This window comes from Oxyura jamaicensis, chromosome 1, assembly GCF_011077185.1.
Source record: "Oxyura jamaicensis isolate SHBP4307 breed ruddy duck chromosome 1, BPBGC_Ojam_1.0, whole genome shotgun sequence".
In the NCBI taxonomy this organism is placed as follows: domain Eukaryota; kingdom Metazoa; phylum Chordata; class Aves; order Anseriformes; family Anatidae; genus Oxyura; species Oxyura jamaicensis.
Window position 1 is genome coordinate 121,580,006 of NC_048893.1, and position 23,149 is coordinate 121,603,154.

The 23,149-nt window shown below is 45.4% G+C and overlaps 2 protein-coding genes across 7 annotated transcripts in view; one reads left to right on the top strand and one right to left on the bottom strand.

Moving 5' to 3' along the window:
• Positions 1 to 2,958, bottom strand: part of POLA1 (DNA polymerase alpha 1, catalytic subunit) — a 201,225-nt gene extending 198,267 nt beyond the window's left edge. For all 3 annotated transcript variants that reach the window (XM_035329060.1, XM_035336749.1, XM_035344475.1), the window contains exons 1-4: positions 2,859 to 2,958; positions 2,155 to 2,279; positions 1,066 to 1,162; positions 503 to 583 (exon numbers count right to left, since the gene is read on the bottom strand). In XM_035329060.1, the coding sequence (XP_035184951.1) occupies positions 503 to 583; positions 1,066 to 1,162; positions 2,155 to 2,279; positions 2,859 to 2,889 (334 nt within the window). In that variant the 5' untranslated portion in view covers positions 2,890 to 2,958. The remainder of the gene's footprint in view (positions 1 to 502; positions 584 to 1,065; positions 1,163 to 2,154; positions 2,280 to 2,858) is intronic.
• Positions 2,959 to 4,644: 1,686 nt separating this feature from the next.
• Positions 4,645 to 23,149, top strand: part of PCYT1B (phosphate cytidylyltransferase 1, choline, beta) — a 42,427-nt gene continuing 23,922 nt past the window's right edge. For 2 of the 4 annotated variants that reach the window (XM_035316659.1, XM_035318240.1), the window contains exon 1: positions 18,092 to 18,248. In XM_035316659.1, the coding sequence (XP_035172550.1) occupies positions 18,132 to 18,248 (117 nt within the window). In that variant the 5' untranslated portion in view covers positions 18,092 to 18,131. Of the gene's footprint in view, positions 4,926 to 18,091; positions 18,249 to 20,038; positions 20,145 to 23,149 lie in introns of those variants that run through there. The other 2 variants (XM_035318985.1, XM_035317436.1) reach the window with 2 other exon arrangements.

The window sequence follows — 23,149 nt, forward strand, 5'->3', positions numbered from 1 at the left end:
ATCTTTGCATCCGTACAAGTCCACACTCCAGAAAAAACACCAAGATACATTTCACAGAAGCATCTGCAGAGAAGAAACAAGCGTCCAGAAGTTAAGCACTAGGCCTGGATTCTCAACACCAGGCAATAAAAGTTGGCAAAATAATTTGATTCCAGATCCGTAAGAGCATGTAAGGATTGACAAGAGAGACTTCGCATTCTTTAGACACTGGCTTTGGAAGCCAAGAACATTCCCCAGGTGCACTTGTGAATATATATCCCACAGAAGACTAAGCAAAATTACCCTCGTAGCCCTAAAGTAGTTAGAGGTGACTCTCAGCTTGTGGACTACCCTCTGCATCACAAAGACTAAACAAAATCCAGTCACAGCCACTGAACTGCACAGCTTCAAGGCACATGCCACGTGGCCCTATTCACCACGTACTGATACCAAGAAGTTGCCCATTTCAGGTACCTTGCAAAAGCAACGAGAAGAGCTTCTACAGTGGTTATGTTCAACCTACCTTTCTTACTGGAACCAAGAGCATCATCATCAAGATCTTCATCAAAGATTTCCCTTCCATCTTCTACGTAACCCACCCCATCTGCACAAAACCAAATAGGTATAAATTTACATTTCAAATTCCGTCTCATGATATTTCTAGCTATCTGCATAATCCAACGTTTAACATATTTAAATGCTTTTAACATAGAGCAAGTGTTATAAATCCAAGTGCTAAAACCTACGGCACTCTCAGCTGCATCTTCCATTAGACTAAATATAATAATACAAGTTTAAATAGAAATTCTCAATTAAAGCACTTTTTAAAGGTATATAGCTGGTAACTGAAAATAAAATTTCAAAACCAGTTATTAATGGGAAAAATACTTCCACTACCATCCTAATACTCTACCATGAGAACAATGGAAAAGACTCATTTCCATATAAAAGCTCATCTTTTTTGTCTACTGAAATGACTCTAGGAACATGCTGAAATATAATTTACGTCAACACATGAACATTATGAAACCCAGCTGAGTTATAATACTATAATCATAATAACTCTTTAAACGACTCTTAACTTACCATCATCAACAATCCAGTCATCATCCTGCCGTTCTCTGACCATCTTGGAGTATTCCTCCTCATCTATTTCATCGTAAACACCGGTGAACTCCTCAACCTTCAGTTAAAGTACACGGATGATTAACAGCTCCCATTCCACCAATTATTCATATAGGTCATCAACAAGAACACAAAAGTTCCCAAGAACTGTACATCTTCCTAAACCATTATTCACAACTAGTAATCACAGCTATTCAATCAGTTTAAGTTTCTTTTTTTTTTTGGCAGTGACAAAAGGTCAGTTTTTAATCTTTAAATTATACTGAATCTACTGAAAGACCAGCAGAGATTTCATTTGAACCTGAAATGCTCCTTATTGCTCATTTCAAGCTAAAAAAAAAAAAAAAAAAAAAAGTTCTGACCTCCAGCTCTACTCTTAAGCATCCAGATGAGCTCAACAAAAAGGTGTTTTGGTATCCTCAAGGATAATGCTGAAGATGCTCCTCTGTGCCCAAGAGTGAAATTGCATCTGAAGGATCTAGGCATTTCAGGCTTCTTCAAACTTATGCACCTCAATGTGGAGGTCTCTTCCTGCTGGCATTGCAATTAATTGGACAGTAGCAATGTCATACTGCCAAATTTCAGTTTTATCAGTTAAATACTTGACTATTGTTTTCTTTGTAGAAACAATTGTCAATATTAATACCTTTCAGTCACGTAAAGCTTTGAAATTCATTTACAGCTTTAAGATCATATGAAGTTTTTAAAAAAAGTAAAAGTTACTCCTATCGTAACATTAACTAAAGCAATTAAATTTTAGATGCTGGTCCTTCCCTGTGGGATAGTTACCAAGCAAACACTGTATATGTTTGACCTGTAATTATCACAACTCTTAGTTTTGAAAACAGAAAGAAACAAGTGATGCCAGAACATGGCAAGATAACTACATTCTAAAATATGCACACCATTAAAAAAAAAAAAAAAAAAAAAGGAAAGAAAGCTGAGCTGAAAGGCAGTTTTTGTTTCTCATAATTTTTGATAGATATGAAGGGCAGTTAAGCATCTCAAATCACATTCCCTTTTTATTAAGAAGAGACAGGGAACGTTTACCTCATATTTTAATTTTTCACCGGCTTTGGCTTTTTTCAGACGTTCCAGTGCTTCTTGCTGGCCTCTCCTAGACTTCTTCTCACGTCTGGAACGTGATGCAGCAAAACTTCCATACTCGGGCATGGCTGAAATTGATCAAAAACACGGGGAATACGTTTAGTGAGGAGCTGCTGGTACCTCTGGTGCTTAGAGCAGGGCGATGCGCTAGCGGCTGGCTGGAGCTCTGCTGGAAACCGAGGCACCCGTAGCGTGGCGCACACCTGGCCACGAGCACAGGGCCACCGCGGGGCTGCTCTGGGGGCCCCTCCCGGAGCCCCACCGAGGGCCCGGCCCCTCACAGGGGAAACGACCAGCCCCGGGGCCGCCCCTCGCTCGGCGGGGACACCCGAAAAGCAGCCACCGGGCCCCCAAGGCAGCTCCAAAACCCCACCACCCCCAGAACCCCCCGCTCCCCAGGGGGCTCCCGGCTCCCCCCACCCCGCCCCCGCGGCGAACCGGCCGCAGGCAGCCCCGAGCGGCCCGCACCGCCGCCAGGCAGCCCCGCGCTACACAGCGCCAGCAGCCGCCCCGCTCCCCGGGCCTCCCCTTGCCCACACGGACGGGGACGGCCCCACACGGCCCCGGGCCCCCCCTCAAACACCGGGGCCCCCCCTCACACGCCCCCTCCCCCCCCCCCTCCCCTCCCCCCCCCCCCCCCGCCTCACCGCTCGCTCGCCCCGCGCCGCTCTCGGCCATGGCGTCCGCGCGCGCACGGCCGGCGCCAACGGCTCCCGAAAGTGGCGCGAGCCGCCCGCCCCGCGAGCCGCCGCCGGGCCGCCAGCCAATCAGCGGCCGCGGCCGCCCCGCTCCCTTCCTCTTCCCTCACCCCGCCCCCTCCTCCTTTATTTTTTATTTTTTATTTTTACTTTTTTAAAAACCTTTAGGGGTTTTCACCCAGGGGGTGGCAGGGCGGCAGGTGTCCTGCTCGCCTTATCGCACCGGGCCCCCTTCGCCCGCCTGTCTGAAGCCCCCGGGCAGCCTCAGGGCGAGGGGCAAGGGCTGTGTGGGGAAGGACGCACCTCAGCTCCAAAAACAGTTAGATTTAACCGGGCTATTAAATCCAGCTGCTAAACTAAACAACTAAATCAGATTCACCTGTGTCCTTATTTTTTAAAAAACAGGGAAACCAGTGGGTTTTGTTCTGTCTTGCCACTGCTTTACCTTGATTTTTTCCAGTCACCGTCAGTCAGCCGCTGCCCAGAGAAGTTTCCACCTTCGTCTGAACTTACTGAGGAGCATTTCCCCTCGTGAATACACGCGGGCATTGACTTCAGAGAGATGATGCCTGGCTCCTTACAGAGGCAGGTAGCACTGAGCCGTCAGAGCCATCTGGAATGAAATAGGACTCTACATGGCTGGAGAGCTGTTACTGGAGCCTTACCTAGTACTACTTGGCCTGAACCTACCCACTGCCTCATTTTCAGATATCTAGGGGAGAGAATTTACACGGTTCTGAAACTGAACATTATTTTCTGTCTCCACAAGAACTCCTTTGCATTGGTCAGAGGAACATTTAACAAATCTACCAGACATTGACGCTTCTAACTTACTTACCCAGTTCTTGCTACAGCACTGTACACCTCACAGCTGCACCTTGCCTCAGATGCAATCAGAAAGGCCACCCTATGCACATATAGCAGCTCACTGGCACCACAAGAGAGAGCCCTGCTCCCCCAGCCACCCCAACTGCCAGTGCACCCATTCCCAGGCACACAGAGGGAGAGACCATCCCTCTTGGCAAGCAACAGCAAGCTGCAGGACAGCCTAGCTGCAGCACACCCACATCCTTGGATGCACTGACAGCTGTAAGAACGCCTGTCTGACCTACAGATGTAGTTTCATTTGGTTCAGTGCATCCATGCTTTTTTTCCCCCCCTTTTTAAAAACATACTCACAAAATAAGACCACATGATTGAGCATGATGTGGAGTTCAAACTCAAGGCAGTCGATTTCTTAAGCTACAATAAACATTTGTAAAATAACAATGTCAGAAAATGGTTCAGTTTGAATAAAAATAAAGCAATCCTGCATTTCACATATACCTAGCTGATGTTCTTTCCCTGACTTAGTAACGTTCAATTGACCACATTTTAATACTTCTGATTAAGATAAAACAATACCCTTTGTCAGCTGTCAAACACAGAGTGCAATGTTAGCCATTCAGGTGATGCTATGGTTTGAGCCAGTACACAGTGATACAGTTAATTGATCAAACTGGAGTTGTTGCCATAGCTCCACTGTGGGACAGCACAGATCACACAAAAGCCTTTTTCATGAATGCCAGTTCAATCCTGACATTCATCTCAGGCCATAACAAGAATGTATCTGTTTCCCAGAGCATAGCACAACAAGCATTTAAGTGGTGCAGGGAAAAAAAAGAGTGTGGGGGGGGACAGGGGGACACACCATGACAGTTTCTTTCAGAAAAGCAAAATAACCCAGCAACATTTGGGACTTCTCTGCTAAACAGCTTCATCACAGATTGCTGTGAGCTGGTCTTTAGCCTCCCTTGGGACAGTCGTATAAGAACAACTTGGCATGACCTTTTCTCAATTGTCTTTTAAGTAAAAGAAGCGGGAATTTCACTGTGCAGCTTCAAGCCACTCAAAGAGAGTGTGATAGCTACAGAAAAAAAGCACGAGAGAAGCACAGTAATGAAGATGGTACGCAACCAAAAGCGCAGTGCAGAAGAGGAAGCTCAGGAAACCTGCACTTCCAGATTTCAACGAAAGGTGACAAAAATGTATTTTCCATGTTGTTTTCTTACAGTTATAATTTAAGTACATAAGTTCTGAATCAAAAAATATTTATGAATAGAAAATACACTGTAAACTCACTGAAAGAGCTCCAAGTTGATATATACTGCAGTATATATTAACACACAAAAGTACAATTGGAGTATAGTATCAAACCTTTGTTAAAAGAACAAATTACTGGAGAGGATTACTGTGTTCTCCCTTTTTATATCTATGGCATGCTTGATCTGTCTCAAAGACAGTAGGACAAAATGTTAAAATTCTCAGATTCCAACATTATGCTTTAAGCTTATGCTTTGGGGGTTTTTTTGATGATGGAAAAATCTGTTGCTATTACAAGGGGTTGTATAAAACACAGAATGCGAATAGACCTGGAATTATAGCAGAAATGGCAAATTCAACTTCACTAACTTAAAATGCCTGCACATTATTACATCCCTGTTGAGGGCAGAGTATCTTTGTGGAGAATCGTGTCCGTATGCATGCTGCTGCACATGGGTATGTATGTTTTATGTGTATGCTACCCACAAGCACCGTGTATTTCATTCTCCTACTTATATTGGTCTGAATTATATTGGTGTCCTTCTATTGGTCTGAATTAATTCATGTTATCTCTCATGAGGTGTAAATACTTTAAGTTAATCATGATTCATTTCTTTGACTATATCATTTCAGCAGCTAGTTACTATGCTATTCATGTGACGTGTTAACAACCTGTACTGGCTACATAAGGTACTAAATTAATAAAGGAGCACAGATAAAGTAAATTAAAAATCTCAAATTATTACTTACCAAGAGTTGCTTGTTTTCAAAACTTTTCACAGGTATTTGACTGGTGGAAAATGAGGCAACAGGTACTTCTCCATTTGTTTATTAATAAAGATGATAATGCAGACATATGTTTAGAGAGCAGGCTCCTTAACTACCAGCTCTGTAAGTGTCTTTTGTTTACTGAACATCTATTTTTAATTACCTACCCACGTTACCTGCTAACATCAGGATAAAGAGAGTAAAGCTGCTATTATGAAGCAAAGGTTTTGAAGTGTAGATGTGGAATAGAAACTAGAACGACAGCTTCCATTAATTTCCATTCTGACAGAAGAAAGTAGGTCTATGGAATGAATATCCAGAGATTTTGTTTGTTTTAAACAAATGCATTAAATTCTAACTGTGGTTAAATTACAACAAATCCTAGTAACTCTACCTGAATCTGTGGAATTACACTAACAGAGAGCAGAATTGAACCACCTGCTTGCCGCATACAATGTTCCTAGTCAAGCCTAGAATAAAAGTACAAAATATTATAACATAAATTAAATAGGGAAGACAAGTTAGAGCAAACTCCCAGAGAAAGAGCCCTCACATAATTATAATGTCTAAGAATTAAGTCTGATACCAACAGTATTCAAAATCATAGTTATTGCCACAGCATGAAAGTCTGTTTTAACTAATTTCAGCACTCTCTCTTTACAATTTCACAAAAATTAACAATTAACATATAAGCAGAACATTACTGCAGAGAGGCTGTTATGTTCCAAGATGTGGCTGAAGATCAAATACACATCCATTGGCAAATATTCTCAGTGTTCATTGTTTCAAGTCTCTTCAGTAGGAAAGAGGAAGCCATAACAATGCACTGTAAAGTTTACAGTCGAGTTGTAGTTCCCACAGGTCTCGTTCTGAGTTAGTACCAGTAGAGCCTGTGCTCACAGCAGCAGGAAGCAGCAGAAAGAAATTACTTCCCCAGCAGAGGGAAATTTGGTGCTGTGCTCCACAGACATGGATCAGGAGCAGGTCCAGCAATGGTAGTCCAGGTCAGACACAGCCTGCTGATCACCAGGCATGCCTGTGGTGATGAGGCAGGCCCAAGGTCAAACCTCAAAGTCAGCCCATGCAGTGTGGATCAGGCCTGATGGTGGTGTTCAGGGTCAGATACAACCCAGTGAGCACCAGACAAGCCTGTAGCAATGAGCCAGATCTGAGGTCAAACCAGGCAGCAGAGGCATAGCTGTGGCTGAGCTGGGGACCAGCACTTTTATAATGCAGCTCAGGCAAGGGCTGGTGGTGCAGAGCCCTTGAGCTGAGAACAGAGGCTGCAGGTGAGGCTGGTCAGGGCTACTGGGGTCCTCTGAGCACTAGCAGCTGCCTCCACTCTGAGCAGGAAGCGTCCTCACACCTCACAGAGACTGGGGCTCAGAAGGGATTTACTGTGGAGCAGGGGGTCATCAATGAGCTACTTCATGGACAGTGAGCCAGGGCAGAGACACAGCATGGGGAACCCTGGAGGCCAGGGTGGAGGATTTGCTCAGGAGCCAGGGCTGGTTAGGGACCATCATGGTGGGCAGACCAAAGCCCAGGCAAGGTCAGGCTGATGATTCTGAGGGAATCACGTGGACAAGACCCCACATAGCCATGGGGCAGGCACCACTGTGCTCAGTTTAGGGGGTTCAGAAGACCTGAGCTTCCTGTTGGGGTGCAGCAAGGGTCAGCTGCTCCATAAGGACAGGGTTAAAGTGGCACAGCTGGTGAGGGAGGGACCTTACCACCCAGAGCCCTATCCCACAGGTCCACACATGGTAGTCCAGGTCAGCCAGGAGTCCAAATCATCAAACAAGATTATGGATTTACCTTGTGACACAGGCAAGCCAGAAATGCAAGTCAGTCAGGTCAGGGTCCAGTGATGGTAACATGGGTCAGGCACAGGCCAGAGACCACCAGGCAAGTCCATGATGATGGGACAGGTCCCAGGCCAGGGCAGGAAATCAGCCCATGGGTCAAGGTCTGCATCAGCTGGGTCCACTGCCAGGCTCAGCTGTAACACAGCTGGAGCTACCCACACCTACAACGTACTTCAGGTGCGGACTGAAGGCCCTGGGCTGAACTGAAATACTGGGCGCTTTGACCCATATGCTGGCAGCAGATACGGGGACACCCCAGCTGAGAATGGTCAGGGCATTTAGGGTCAATTAATGCATTCAGGGCACCAACACACAGATCCCATGTCAACCTATCCATGTGTCCAGAGCCCGTAACTCATCATAACAAAATCTTGTATATTGAATAGTATAGAACAGTGCAGTTGGAAGGGACCTTCAAAGACCATCTAGTCCGCCTGTATCACTACTGAATTGCTGAAGTCCTACTGAATCACTTTCCGTATTTATATTTGGCCTTTTGGTATCATTACTGTTTCACGCAGGTAGTAGGAACACAGAAGTTCAGCTGTTACTGAGGGTCACTTTAATTCTCTCATTCTTGTATTTTTCAAAAATTCATGACCTGCTTAGAAATTATTTAATCCACAGTAACACAGAACCTGGGGAAAGACTTTCCACTTTCCCTCTCATCTTTCAACAATAATAACTTCCCCATTTTTTTCTACCTTTGAGGCTCTTAAGCTGTCAGAATTCTTCCCCACAGCATAAATCATTTTGTCATCCTGCTGTATCTAGCCTAAGTGCAGGGTCTTAGAATAATGCAGGTGGGAAGGGGCCTCAGAGATCTCTAGTCCTTCCCCTGCTCAAAGCAGGACCAGGTTGCACAGGCTGCTCAGGCTGTGTCCAGTCAAGGTGTGACTGTCTCAGGGGTGGGGACTCCACAAACTCCTGGAATATCCTGAGTTCGAAGGTACTCACAAGCACAATCAAATCTAGTTCCTAGACCACACAGGACCACCCAAAAATCAGACTGTGTGTCTGAGAGCACTGTCCAAACGCTCCTTGCAGTCTGGCAGGCTCGGTGCCATGACCACTTCCCTGGGGAGCCTTTCCCGGTGCCCAACCACCGTCTGGGTGCAGACCCTTTCCCCAACCCCCAGCCTGACCCTCCCCTGTCCCAGCTCCATGCCGTTCCCTCGGGTCCTGTCGCTGTCCCCAGGGAGCAGAGCTCAGCGCCTGCCCCTCCGCTCCCCTCGTGAGGGAGCTGCAGGCCGCCATGAGGCCTCCCCTCAGCCTGCTCTGCTCTGGGCTGAACAAACCAAGGGGCCTCGGCTGCTCTTCATGTATCTTGCCTTCTAGACCCCCACCATCTTTGTAGCCCTCCTTTGGACACTCTGATAGTTTTATGTCCTTTTTATATTGTGGTGCCCCAAACTGCACACAGTATTTGAGGTGAGGCTGCACCAACACAGAGCAGAGCAGGACAATCCCTTCCCTCAACCAGCTAGCAGTGCTGTGAGTGATGCACCCCAGGCCCTCCTGGCTGCCAGGGCACACTGCTGGCTCATATTCAACTTGCCGACAGACAGAACCCCCAGATCCCTTCCTGCAGGGCTGCTCTCCAGCCTCTTGTCCCCCCAGTCTGTACATACAGCCAGGGTTTCCCCTTCCCAGGTGCAGAATCCAGCACTTGCTCTTGATGAACTTCATGCAGTTGGTGATTGCCCAGATTTGCCAAGCTATCTCTGCAAGGCCTCTCTACCCTTGATGGATTCAACAGCTCCTCCCAGTTTAGCGTCATCTGCAAACTTACTCAAAACAACTTCTAGTCCTACTTCCAAGTCATTTATGAAAAAATTAAATAGAACTGCCCCTAAAACGGAGCCCTGGGGAATCCCCCTAATGACTGGCCGCCAGCCTGATGTAACCTCATTTACTATAACCATTTGAGCTTGACCAATCAGCCTGTTGTTCACCTATATATTTTTCTCTAGCTATCCTCTGTTCCATCCATCAGGAAAACCTGTAGGGTGGGTTTACCTCCTACCTCTCCCCCATCTCCCTCTATGCTCCACAGGCTTTCTAGGAGGCCATTTCTGAAAGTGGTGGAGTCTCACTCCTCTGAGTTGTCCAAAGGTGAAAAGAACATGCCTGACACCCCAGCCCATACCATTCCCATTCAAACGTGGCACAGATCCCACAAAAATGGATATGGACTTGAATGAGAACAAATGGCAGTCATCTAATTTCAGTATCAAATCTAATTAAAGCGTGAAAAATTAGTCCTAGGACTTTCATAGTATGGTAAACATGCATAGGTATGGTTTGAGGATTAGTGAAAGAATTTAGAAATTACTGACAGACTTAAAGATAGGCAGGAAATCAGACAAGTCTGACCACCTGGATTTAGTGTTTAACTTTGTAAAACCAGAAAGCATATGAAGTTCTTTCTCCCTTTCCCGTAGTTGCTTCTCTGCAGTCTGCATCTTATCTTCTTTCATCCTGGTTTTACAAAACAGACTTTCTTTAAGGAAGTCTTTTTCCCTCCACACTTCCTCTATATCAGTCTATCAAAAAAGTAGTAAATGTAGCCTTTGCTAAATTTTTGTTGTTGTTTTCAAGATTTATTTATTTCTTAGTATGTTTTTTTGTCCTGTTTCCCAACACATTCTTCTAGCTTTCCTCTACAAAGCATGATCTATGTTTTTACTGCATGTTATCCGTGATCCACTCTCAAAGCAGAATGATTAGCCTCTTTATGTCTTATTTCTTGGGAGGAGGTGGTGCTTCTTTATTAAAAACATTTGCACTGTGGTATACAAATGCCTTAGCAACAATCTAACAGTTACCATCGTAAGGGAGGGGTTGAGATCATCTTTTCTGAAGGGGAGACAAAAGAAAGTCTTTACAAATGATGGAGGCCAAACTTGGGTTGTCTGTGTCTGATCTAGAGAGTAATTCTCTGGTGCTTCTCAGGTGTCACTTCTGTAGGTGCACATTCCACTGGTATCTGATCTCATCTTCCAATACTAACCAGACATGATTTTTTCCTTCAGGTCTGACTCACATGCTTTTTGATTCTCCCTTGTGGACACCAACAGGAAAGCAACTGTGAACGTAAAAGAGAGTCTTTCTGATCAGTTTTGGTGACTTGATCTGCCTTAGTTTATGGAAGAAGCTGTTACAGGAAGAGGTCTTCAGAGTTCCCAAGTCCCAGGACTAAACAGAGGCAGTTGCTCTGTAGAATTAGAAAAAGGTTGCTTATTTTCACCCATACTCAGTAAGGAATGGGGTTCCCAGATACTTTAATAGCTAAAAACAAGATTAAGCATACCAATACTGCACGTATTGCTAGGGAGTAACAGGAGGGGAGCTGCTCCTTAAGGAAAGGCAAATCAAGAGCCTACGTGGATCACAAGGCTGGCAGATCAGGAGCTTCAACAGTCAGGGTGCAGTCCCACTGTACCCAAGCACGATGAACAGGACAGAACAGCAGATGGTGGCAAGGTCCAGCCAAGAGTCCTGATCATAAGGCCATATCATGGTGATGAGGCAGGTCAAGCCATTTAGTCAGCCAGCAAATATAGGTTAGGAACAGGTCCAGGCACAAGGCAGCTCTACAGAAATAAGGAAGGGCTGGGGTCAAGCCAGGAAATCAGCCTGCAGCTTCAGGTCCAGATCATACTGGTGGGTGGGCGAAGCATATGATGGAGATCAGTATTCCTCCAACACTGTTCAGACAAGGGATGAAGCTTAAATAGAACCCTGAGCCCACAGGCAGAGAGTGTGGGGTGGAGGCCCAAAATCAGGCTTGTCAGCGTTAAGTTTGCTTAGTGCCCTCAGGACCCTGACACATATGAAGTGACTTACATCCTTACATCCAAGACTAATTTTTCCCGATTTTCATGAAAATAGAAAATGGCACACCACTGTCATGAGTGCCAAACCTCCAGCCAAATACCAAATCTCTCCTCCCAGTCATGGGAAGCAGCTGTATCACGCTGGTAGAAGTTTTTCCACAGCTGCTCAGTGGACAGAAGATGCCCAGCTGGTAACATGTTAGATCAAAGGCTTCAAAGTTGGCAAAGCTATAAGCAATTCAAACAGGATATTAGGGTCAAACAATCTTAATTATTAATAATTAATAAAATAATTAATAAAAGCTAAACTAGCTAGCAGATACTCATTTTACAGTGCATGGGTACATGTTATGCTTTAAACAAGGTGTGTATCTCTAGATTAGAAAAAGCTACAGTGGTTGCTGGTATCCAAAATATTAAGCGTTGATCCCCAACTTGCATGCCATCTAGAGTAAATCTTTTTGGTGTTTTACTTGGCAGGTTGGCATTTGAAATAGTACGGGAAAAGACCTGTGAAGACATTTGCGTGAAAATGTGACAAGTGGGCAGATAAAGGTTCACAAGAATGATAGAGAAAAAAAAGGTATTGGAAGCTTTTAATTCTGAAAAAAGAGAGAGTGATGGAATACTGAAGATCAATCCATGAAGTCTGAAATAGAGCCGGGGGAAAAGGAAGGTGGCAGATAAATTGAAGATGGTGTGGTTTAGCCTTGTCAGGCAGCTCAGCACCACACAGCCACTCGCTCACTTTCCCCAGGTGGGATGGGGGACAAAATTGGAAAGGTAATAATGTGAGAGCTCATGGAGTGAGATAAAGACAGCTTACTGGGTAAAGCAAAAGCCACATGTGCAAGCAAAGCAAAACATGGAATTCATTTGCTACTTCTCATCATCAGGTAGGCATCTGGGCACTTCCAGAGCATCAGGGTTCATCACGTGTAACAGTTTCTCAGGAGGACAAATGCCACCACTCCGAACACCCCCGTCCCCCTTCACCCAGCTACTGTTGCTGAGCATGGTGCCATGTGGTATGGGATATCCCTTTGGTCGCTGGAGCCAGCTGCTCTGGCTGTGTCCCCCAGCTCCTGGTGCACCCCCAGCCTCCTCACGGGCAGGGCAGCATGAGGAGCTGAAAAGTCCTTGGCTCTGTGCAAGCACTGCTCTGCAACAACTAAAACATCCGTGTGTTATCACCACTGTTTTCATCAAAAATCCAAAACACAGCATTGTGTGAGCCTCTACAAGGAAAATTAACTCCGTCCTAGCCAAAACTCTGACAGAAGGGTAGAAGAGAATGCAATAAAAATATGGGCAAGAAAGACAGTCTTAGCAAAGGCTTCTGTGTGGATTTGACAGAATTGGTGTGCATGTCTAGAAAGACAGAAGAGGGGAAGGTGAAAATGATCCAGAAAGAGAGAAAATAATGGCTTGCAGAGAAAAAGAGAAAGGAAGGATAACAACATAGTTTAAATATAAATAGGAAATAGATTTTTCTTACATTTATCTGTAATGAGTGAGTAAGAAGCAGGAGAGATAGAGCTTGAATCATTTAGGCAAACTTTATACTGAGATTAAAAAGCAGTGGGATCTGTAATATTTAGCACTGAATTTCACAGTACTGGTAAAGTTGCAGCTGTAGTACTGTGCTTACACCACCCTGCAAGAATGGTACAGAAACCCCAAAAGCGGCACAGAAGATAATGAGGTGGCCTGTTAAATGTGAGGTACAAGAAAACTTTGGAACTGGGGCTGTTTAGTCTAGAAGAGGCATATGAGATTTGTCAAAAATAGCAACCTGTCTGCTGAATGCCAGATCTCCACTCCAAATCCAGTAACTGTTGATTCAAAATCTTAACCATGAATAGTCAATGCCTACTAAAAGCAAAAGAGAACAGAACTGTTCTCTATGTCCGGTAGAAAAGCAAGACTGTGGCCACAAAAATTCAGGTTAGATGTTAAGAAAAAACTTTCTAACAAGAAAATAGGAATGGTGACAAGAATGGATTGACTAAATTATTGCAATTCTGGGGAGAGAATGATGACTAGCTAATTGAAATGCTTCACAATCTCTGTGCACCCAGCAGGAAAGTCCCACTGCTGGGAAGGCTGTCCTCCCATGACAGCACAATAATTAAAAGCTTGATTGTTAAAAATAGCAAGGACAACAAAACAATCTAATAACAGGAGAAACAAACCTAACATTTCCCACTCTAAGTGACTGTTCTACGACTGCAGAAAAATAAAATTAAGACACATATTTTCTTGGCCCAATACCAACCACAATTTCTCACCATTTTCTTTGAAAGTGCTTATAAAAGCAGTTCACAAGAGAGTGAGAACACAAAGAACCTACCCCAAAGTCGATAGCCCCACTTATTCAAAATAGTGTTATAAGGCATGGATGAATGGCACTTTAGAAGCCCCTATTTTTAGGTACTTACAGATTTCAGAAGATTTATCTATAAAGCACATTGGAACTGACATGCCTTTTTTTTTTAAAAAAAAAAATCTTATTGTGGCCTGCAGCTTCCTCACGAGGGGAGGGGAGGGGCAGGCGCTGAGCTCTGCTCTCTGGGGACAGCGACAGGACCCGAGGGAACGGCATGGAGCTGGGACAGGGGAGGGTCAGGCTGGGGGTTAGGGAAAGGGTCTGCACCCAGAGGGTGGTCGGGCACTGGACAGGCTGCCCAGGGCAGTAGTTACAGAGCTGAGCCTGCCGGATTTCAGGAAATGTTTGGACAATGCCTTCAGACACATGGTCTGATTTTTGGGTGGTCCTGTGTGGAGACAGGAGTTGTACTCGATCATCTTTGTGGGTCCCTTCCTACTCAGAAAATTCTGTGGTTCCATGATTCCATGATTATTGAAAGACTGTCTAATTTGATTCTGTACAAGCATTCTGAGAATATAGTATTTACTAAAAATCACATCTCTGCTACAGGAATGTGGAAAGAGCCAGATTTTGTTATACCAACTCCTGTGTTTTTACCCTTAACAATTTATAGGCTGTCATTGCATATAAAAAAAAAAAAGTTAAAAAAAAGTATGGATTTAGTCCATATGTGATTCTGTAAGGCACCCTCATAAATCAGAAGTACTTTTAATTTGCTTTAACAAAAAGGTGATAGTTTGTAAGCACTGCGCATTCTGCTGGAGTGATGAACTACACCTTAAAAATGAGTTAAAGCTACAGTATCAGATAGAATTGCATGGAAGCAGCCAAGTGATGGTGTTGGAGGCAGTGAAAACCAGTAGGTGTATTTAAATTGATACCTTTCATTCTCTGCCCATGCAGGTGGGGAAAAAAAATCCAGAATTGTGGGGTTTTAATCCCAGTCTAAAAATATGTGATTTACTAATTGATCATCACAGCAATATGGTGTCTTTTTCTTCTATTTTTTTTTTTTTTGACTACTAATTCTAGCAAGTCTCTCTCTCTCTAAACTTGCCTATATATCTTATGTATATATAGTCTATAAGTCTATATATATAGACTTGCCTATACCTACATATATAGGTGTGTGTGTATATATATATATATATATATGTACAGGGAGAGATTGATAGATAGGTAGAAAGAAACATAGTATTTTAAGTATTCTCTTCCAGCCATAAGCCATTCCTCCATCTTAGGATATCTTGCAGCTGACAGCCATTAAAGCCTTCAGGATCCAAAATATATACATTGAAGCAAAACCCAGCTCATCTGTTAAATATTCAAGAATTTCTGTGATGTTTTCTGTAGATGCTTGTCTTTGAATTCAAACCCTATTTAACCATGCCTCTCCCCAGTTTTCCATAGCTTCCTGCCGACTTTTGGACAGGAAACACTCGAGGGTCTATTTTTCTGTAGTATGACTCAGGTCTAAGTCAGAAGACTCTTGCAGCCTCTCTCATGGGCAGACCATTTTAAACACAGCTTCTGCTGTGGTATTTAGTGCTTGCTATCTAGTGAGGCACTTCAAACCCTCGGTAATATTCTCTAGGGGCTGCAATACGTTCCCGTCCCTGCTTTTAGAAAGGACATCAGAAGCACGGAGTGTCCTGCTAACACCGCAGACCTTAGCCTGGAGACTTTGCTGGGTGTTTACAAACTTCTCTGTGGCAGTAACAGATCTGGACCACTGAGGGCATCCGAGCCAAATTCCCACGTTAGCAAGTGTCTTAGAGGGAAGTCGTTAGACTGCTGAAGATGGGGGTATATCTTTGCTTTAGCATTTAAAGAGCAGAAAGCATTCCTTGTTAACTAATTGTACAATGCACATCATTTCCCTTCTCGAGCAGCTTGAGGTCTTTAACAGGTTTATTCCCAGTTTCCATGTACAGGTTGCTCTTCCAGTAGTCACTGCTCCAAGCCTGTCAGAGTTTAAAAAGTGTTTGGGCTGTGCACTTAGTCACACGGTCTAAAATTCTGGGTAGACCCGTGTGGTGCCAGGAGCTGGACCCGATGATCCTTATGGGTCCCTTCCAGCTCGGGATATTCTGATTCTATGATTCTAGGGATTTTGCCTTAAGGCAAGGATGCCATTAGTATGCATTAAGCAGCACAGCTATGACCTTGATGTAGTAAGCCTGATGAAGTAAGTTTCTCACTTACCTTAAGCCATCAGAGAAAGGGGAGTAACCTCTCTAATGGAAGTGGACGCATTAATTCAGATTTCAGCCATGTTGTCTGATCAGTGCTCGTCTGCTAGGTTCAGTTTAACGTGCATACTATGGTAAAAGCATGACAGATACTGTATAGGTGCTGGTGTCTATAAGGAATTGAAGTTTATTTAGTTGCATTTGTGCCCATTTCAATGACTAAATTGCAAAAAAAAGGCAAGGGGGTATTTAAAAATGACGGCCTGAAAATATAGAGGAGTCTGCACAGGAATCCTTGTCTCCATGGTGTTCAGCTGCACAAGAAGTCCAGACGGAGATAATACTTTGTTTGAGAAAGGAGGGGATTTAAATGTAACAGCTAAATATTCAATATATATATGTATATATACCAAACTTGGAGAATGAATTGTTCCAGTTTGCAAAAAGAAATTCCATACAAACAAACAAAACAAACAAACAAACCCCAACCACTACGTCTCAGAGGGAACCTTCCTTGCAATTAAGAATTTTCCCTGTTTGCTGTCTACTCAGTTCAGATTTTGGAATTAGTGCTAAGGGGATTGGATCATGGTTTCGGGGCTTGTTTGCATATAAAATCAATTTATGCACCATGGGACAGGATTTTTATGCATCACATGTCTATTCAAGCCCAAGCAGTTGTTGCCAAGAGCTCTGTTGTTAAAGGCAGTGGCTATATGTGCCGTTTACTTCTGAAGAAGTGGCAGCAGGATGCCCAAGAGACCATACTCAGCCTGATGCAAGATACTTGGTTACATAAAATAAATTAGATTCATGAAGGATCCCACTCATCACTCTTTCTCCACTGGTCTTTTAAAAGTTGGCTCGCTGGTAAGGATTTCCAGAAGGCCATCCACTCAGCTTCTCCAGTCAAATCTAATTTTTATTTACCTATTTTAGAGAGTAAAGAACACATCTTCCAGCCTTCTGAAAGGGCATTCCCCCCCCCCCCCAGCAAGAAGAAGAGGCAGTTTAGGATGCCTTGTCCAAGAACCTAAAACCAGAACATTAACTAAGATCTTCAGAGCCAAGGTGGCCTGTGACAGTCAGTTTGGATGCACGTGACGGACCCCACAGTCTTCCCCTGCCTTCTAACCAGAGCCTTTGCCATTATTTCAACTCTCCCTATTAATGAGGTACAAAACATTTTCTTAATCATGCTCTTCAAACAGAAGACAAAAAAGCTTTAGTGTAAAATAGCTCCCAAAGGTGGAAAAGAAGTGAGCAACAACAAAGTATTCAGGTTGAAATTCTGGCACAACCTAGCTGATATCACCACTGCAGGAGACATACTGTTCTTTAATGCTACATGTATACGGAAAAAGATCATCTCTAGGAAAAACCATTATGAAAGACGACTTGAAACAGAGCCCCCCCTTTGGTCAGGGCACCCCCTGTGCTCAGAGCACCCATTTTGGGGTCAGAGCATGCCTGTGGGTCAGGGCACCCCCGTCGGCCAGAGCACCCGTTTTGGGGCCAGGGCCCCAGGCTGTGCTCAGAACGCTCCTTTTCGGGTCAGAGCCCCCGGTTTCGGTCAGAGCCCCCCTTTCGGGCCGGAGCACCAGGGGGCGGGCCGCGCGCAGCCGTTAACGGCCGGGAGCTGTCCGTTCAGCACCCGGGGCCGGGCGCCTCGCCCCCTGAGGAACGGCTCCTCCTAGCTCGCCTCGCCTTTATTTTTGGGGTCATTCTCTCGGGTTTAGGTTCTTTATTTCTGTTTTTACTTCCACAAGCCGCTCCCCTCCCCGCCTCGCAGGGCCCCTCCCCTCCGGCGCAGGCGCGGGCGGAGCCAGCGGGCTCCCGCCGTGGCGCCGCGGGGCGGTGGCGGCGGCAGCCAGCCAATCAGGAGGCCGCATGCAAATGAGCGCGGCGCGCCACTAGGCCGGGCGGGGAAGGAGGGGGGGAGACGCCCGGTTGCCATGGCGACGCGCGGGCGGCTCCCGGGGAGACCCCCCCCGGGGCGGGCACCCGCGTGACGGCCTGAGCGGGACCGGGCGGGGGGGCAGAGGGAGAGCAGAGGGGCGGGGGGGGGGCTGCCGCCGGCCATGCCAGTGCTCGCCGCCGGTGCTGAGTCAGAGCCGGGCTTCCCGAAATCCCCCGGTGATGAGCGGCGAGGAGGGGCCATGGAGGAGCTGGAGCACACCTGCCCCCAGCCGCGCCTGGTGAGTCCGGGGGGCCGGGGGTGGGGAAGGGCCGGGGAGGGGAAGGGATGGGGAGGGAAGGGGAAAGGAAGGGGAAGAGGAAGGGGAAGGGAACGGAGGGGAAGGGAAGCGGAAGGGATAGGGAAGGGGAAGGGAAGGTTAGTCCAGTCCAGTCCCCCCTCTGATTTTAAGGCTGCCCTTGCTGCGCTGTAGTCCCGCTGGCAGAGGAGCCCGGTGAGGCCCCAGCCCCGCTGGCCCTGTGCCGGGACCCCAAGGGATTTTGACTCCCCAAGGGGTCAAAGCCGCCTGCCTCCCGTGCACTGGCCCAACGCAACCCATCTGTCTCCTGGCTTTTCCCTGAAGCCTTGTGCGGCTCCTGGCGGGAGCAGTCGCCCCGCGCGTCGCACGCCCCTTGGTCGAGGCGGCCGTCGAGGTGGCAGGAGCCATACCTGCACGCAGCGCCCAGAGCCGCAGGCGTACCGGGGAGCGAAGGTCTGCGACTGATGCAACAGCTTGGGCACGGGGAGTCCGCTCGCCGAGCTCCCGGATTCAGTCACGGCCCTAATTAAAGCGTACTTAAAAACCAGACTTCGGTAATTAAGCTCAGCGCGGTAGACGAGACGTTTAATGTGACAAGGAATAGCAACGCTCGTTGGAGTTGACCTAAATCGGCGTTTTCTGCTTGCTCGTGGTATAAATAGAATGAACTTTAAAGAAAACTCTTCAATTTGTCCAGGGGAAGCTTTTGGAGCTTTCTGGTAGGGAAGGGGAGCTCACGTGCCGTTCCTGCCGGGTGTTCGTACACACTAGGATTTCTCTGTCAAAAGCTCAGGTGTAACAACCCGTCTGAATACATTACTCCCTGTAGTCTGACGTTTTAAAAGATCTGAAAGAAAGAAGTGACAATATGATGCCAGTATTTACAGTATCGCCTATTCCAGTGTAATTTCTGTGGAAATTAAGGTGACAGCTAGAGTACACGAGTAAAACAGGGATTCATTACGGTGTTTTAGATCTTCACAGTACCAGTAAATTAATAACGGGCAGTGGAGACATTTAGCTGAATAAAGACTTATGGAAAAAGTGTCCTTATAATGTGGTGTTTTGTCAGCCAGCAGATCTACATTGTCTTCGGGGGGGGGGAGGGAAAAAAGAAAGAAAAAAAAAAAAAGAACTTTAATGGGATGTACCTCACTTGGTTAGGGTGTAAGGAATGTTACAGACAAGCGCAGTCAAGTTCCCCTTAACAAAGCTGTGTCTCAAGTGGGAAGAATTCAGGGCTGGTGTCCTGAAGAGTTAATCACAACTTCGCAGATGGTCTAGTAGCTGGGGACTTAAGCTCCTGTCAGTTGCTTTTAAATATTTTCAGTACTTTTTCAGATCCTTTAAAGTCAGCACGATCAGTGGTGGATCACTGGACAAGTCACATACTTCATCCATATACCTGAAAGAGTGTCTTGGTTAACGTTTTATTATCATCCTGTTCCACTGGAACACAGGATGGTACCTCAGGGCGATTCCAGTGTGGCATTTACAGAGGACTTTTTGATGCTTCTCTTTGGTTATTTTAAAGCTCTAAAATGAATTATCTGGGCCTTCAAGTTCTTAGTGTATGCTTCTTTTTAGGAAGCTCTTTGTGTTAAAAGAGGATATTAAACTTAAGAACGAGCCCAGATTTTAAAAGATGAAAAAGGGATTAGTTGTTTTTTTGAAACAGTTGTCCTGTTCATTGAAAAAAGAATTATTTATTTAAACCCTTAAAACTGTGAATATTTTTAATGGATATCTGTCACTAGGTCCTCTGATTTTAGGCTATGGAGTCTGCTAGCTTGGCAGGAAGTGTCACTGTAGGACTAAGGAAAACCCCTGTATCCTTCAATGAGCAGGAAAACAGGGCACGTTGAAGGAAAATGTCAGGTAAGTTTCAATGTGTATTGAAAGCTGATATTTTCCAGTGTGTAGTACTGCTGTGATATAAATTGCCATTAATTTTTTCCCAAGACGCTCCTTGGGTTTTCTTAACAGACTAGAGCATTAACGAGCATTCTTGCTTCAGTCAATTCTCCCAATCCATCTTTCACTCAGTCTTTGCCTTCTTTATGTTCTCAACTTCCGTGTATTTGGATGCCAGGAAAATCTCTCGTAGAGTGACCTATGTATCCTCGTCTCAGTGCACCACAGAGAAACAAATCAGCTAGAGCCTCCAGCCTTGTCCCTCATGGTGATTTTAATAGTTCTGTGGTCAAGAGAAACAACAAATAGCATTTCACCAGTCCTGGTTTGTACAGTTCTGCACTTACCCATTTCTTGTCTGGACCAAACTGCTGGGCCACTTTTCAATCTATCACTGTCCAATCACTCTTTTTTTTTAAGTGAGCATTGCTTCTGCTGCGTAGCCACTGGGATATATCCATGGTTTGGTCACAGGGGCCTTCATTGTTTTAAGTGGGTAAACGTTGCTCCTGGTCATACCGTGAGATGCGTTCAAGATGTGGCAGTTGCCCCCACGTAACTCTAAGGGTTGCAGAGCACTGATGGGCTCCATCTCGGTGTGGGAATCCCCTTAAGGTTTGCCTGCGCCTACCTATACCAAAAAGGCTTGTAAGGGAGGCAGGCCCTTAGTCTAAGTGGATGGCAGAGATACCAAAGGAGGAAATACAAGAGAGGAAGTATAAAGCCCTCTGAAAAGAAAAAGGCAAGTCCCTTGGGGTCAAGAGTTTGACTTGGGTCACACAAGAAACTCCATGTGGGCAGCTTGCTGAAGGGTCAGTGCGCACCTTGAGAATTGCTGATCCTTCACCTGCAATAAAGAAACAGACATTTCAACACCCCACTTTGCTCAGCAAGGCTCTGCCAGATAGTGTCTTTCACAAAAAGAAGCAATGGCAATTTATAAGTACAGTGCTGCAAATAAAGCAAAAGCGAATACACATCGAAACTTACCTGAAAACAAAGCTCAGAACCGACTGCTTGGCCTCATCCTTCCCTTAAACACAGGGAGAGCTTCTTTTCCTCATGTTTCACGTCTCTGTCATCCAACATGGGCCTCAGTGAGAACATCTGGAAAAGTACTGCTGGGACCTGAGTGCCAATGCAATATTTTCAAAATGGGCTGACGCCCTTAGGGTTAGGTCAGTTAAGGGAAGGAAGCACACTGAAGTGGATGCTTCCATGGCAGTACCTAGCTCGTTGTGCTTTGATCTAATGTGAGATTACGCCCCAATGAGGAATAAAGGCTTTCCTGCAACATGTGGGGGAAGTTAGGCACAAAAAGCACCCGAATTAGCCAAGGTGAACTACAGGGTGGGAGAGGGCATAGGCCGGTGGGTGGCTGTGCCCACTGGGATGTTGGTGGGTACAGGGCTAGGAAGGAATTAAGCAGCTGTTCTCAGTACTTCAGGGTCAGTCTGCCAGATGACTTAAAGAAGCCGGTGGGTGTTTTTTGCCGTGTCTGCCATTCCCTTGGCAGTGGGGTCCCAGGAGCACCGTGCTGTTCCCAAGATCACGGCTACGTGATGTCCGTACTGCCATAGCAAGCCTGTGGGCACCCGGCTCGAGCTGCGGCTGGGTCCTGTTTGCCTGTGCAGCCAGGACAGCACCCTGTGTGGAAGTACTGTGCTGGATTTTTCTGCCTAACATCATCGCTGTGAAGGCAGAGGGACTAGCTGGAGACTTAGGAGCTATCCATATGGCAGATAAAATGTGTGCTGCCAAGGCACTGTAAGCAGCGCGGCTATTTGAGGTTCACCCTGGCAATCCCAGCAACTGCTCCCGTGCCTGGGCTTACTTCTGCTGCCTTGTCTTGAGACTCAGAGGCTACATGCTTTTATGATTCAATAGGACTTAGGCACCAGATACCTTGGGGCCTCTATATCTGCAGTAATTTGGAGAATGAGACTCAGGAACATTTGAAGATCCCAGCTTTCATGTCATTTTAGCTGCTTTGCCTATTTCTTTATCATTTTTTAAAAGGAAATGACAGTGAAATGAAGGCAACATTAGACTCCTCAAGACAGTTTTCTTATAGCTGCTGTTAAGCAATGAAATGTTAAGCACAACATTTGAAATAATTGCAAGTAAAACGTGCGTGCCTTGGCTCTTTATATTTTCATCCCTGGGTGCCTCACCTCGTTCTTATTTGCAAACAGTGTTTTGAGAGGGTCTGATGCATCCTTTAGAATTATTTCAGATATTGTGCTTCCAATATTTATTTTTCATGTATGACTAGCAGATATATGCAATTTTAACCAGAGGAGCTAATGCCAAATTTAGGGGCTTTTATTGTGGCTACAAAAGTGTCCTGTGTGTCTGTTCTCTCTCACCTGATGTTAATACTTAGGGGGTCTGCCATCTGTTTACTTCAAATTAGAACTAAGCATAAATATATATGTAAAAAGCCTGACATTTGAGGAACCCAGAATGACTTTATTTGCCCAAATATCTTTTAGTTCCTTTACAAGTTTGGTTTCTGCTCTGGTAATTTTTACTTTTCATGAATGTTGGCTATTACACAAAAGCACAAACTCTTAAAAATGCCCAATATGGTTTGCACTTGGGAGCACGTAGCAATCTTTGCCGTGCTTAAAAAATAACTTAAAAAATGGCCTGTAGGTACCAGAAATGTGCTGTGATTTGCCTTTGCTGCACCAGAGAACATGTCAGCATACGCTCCGAAGTGCCATAGTCTCTGCAAAAAGACATTGCGATCTGTATTGGTCAGATCACAAACCTACAGATGAGCTTTTTTGCAGGATTCACAGATGACCTGTAAACACAGGGAGCAAACATCACACTCGGTGTATTGTATTCCTTGCTTGCAAATACACGTCCCTGATACTGTTATAGAAGCCGCTTTATTAGGGGAATGTTACCAAGTTCTTAAACTGTGCTGTTTCGCTACTATGAAGGTTTGTATCGCATCT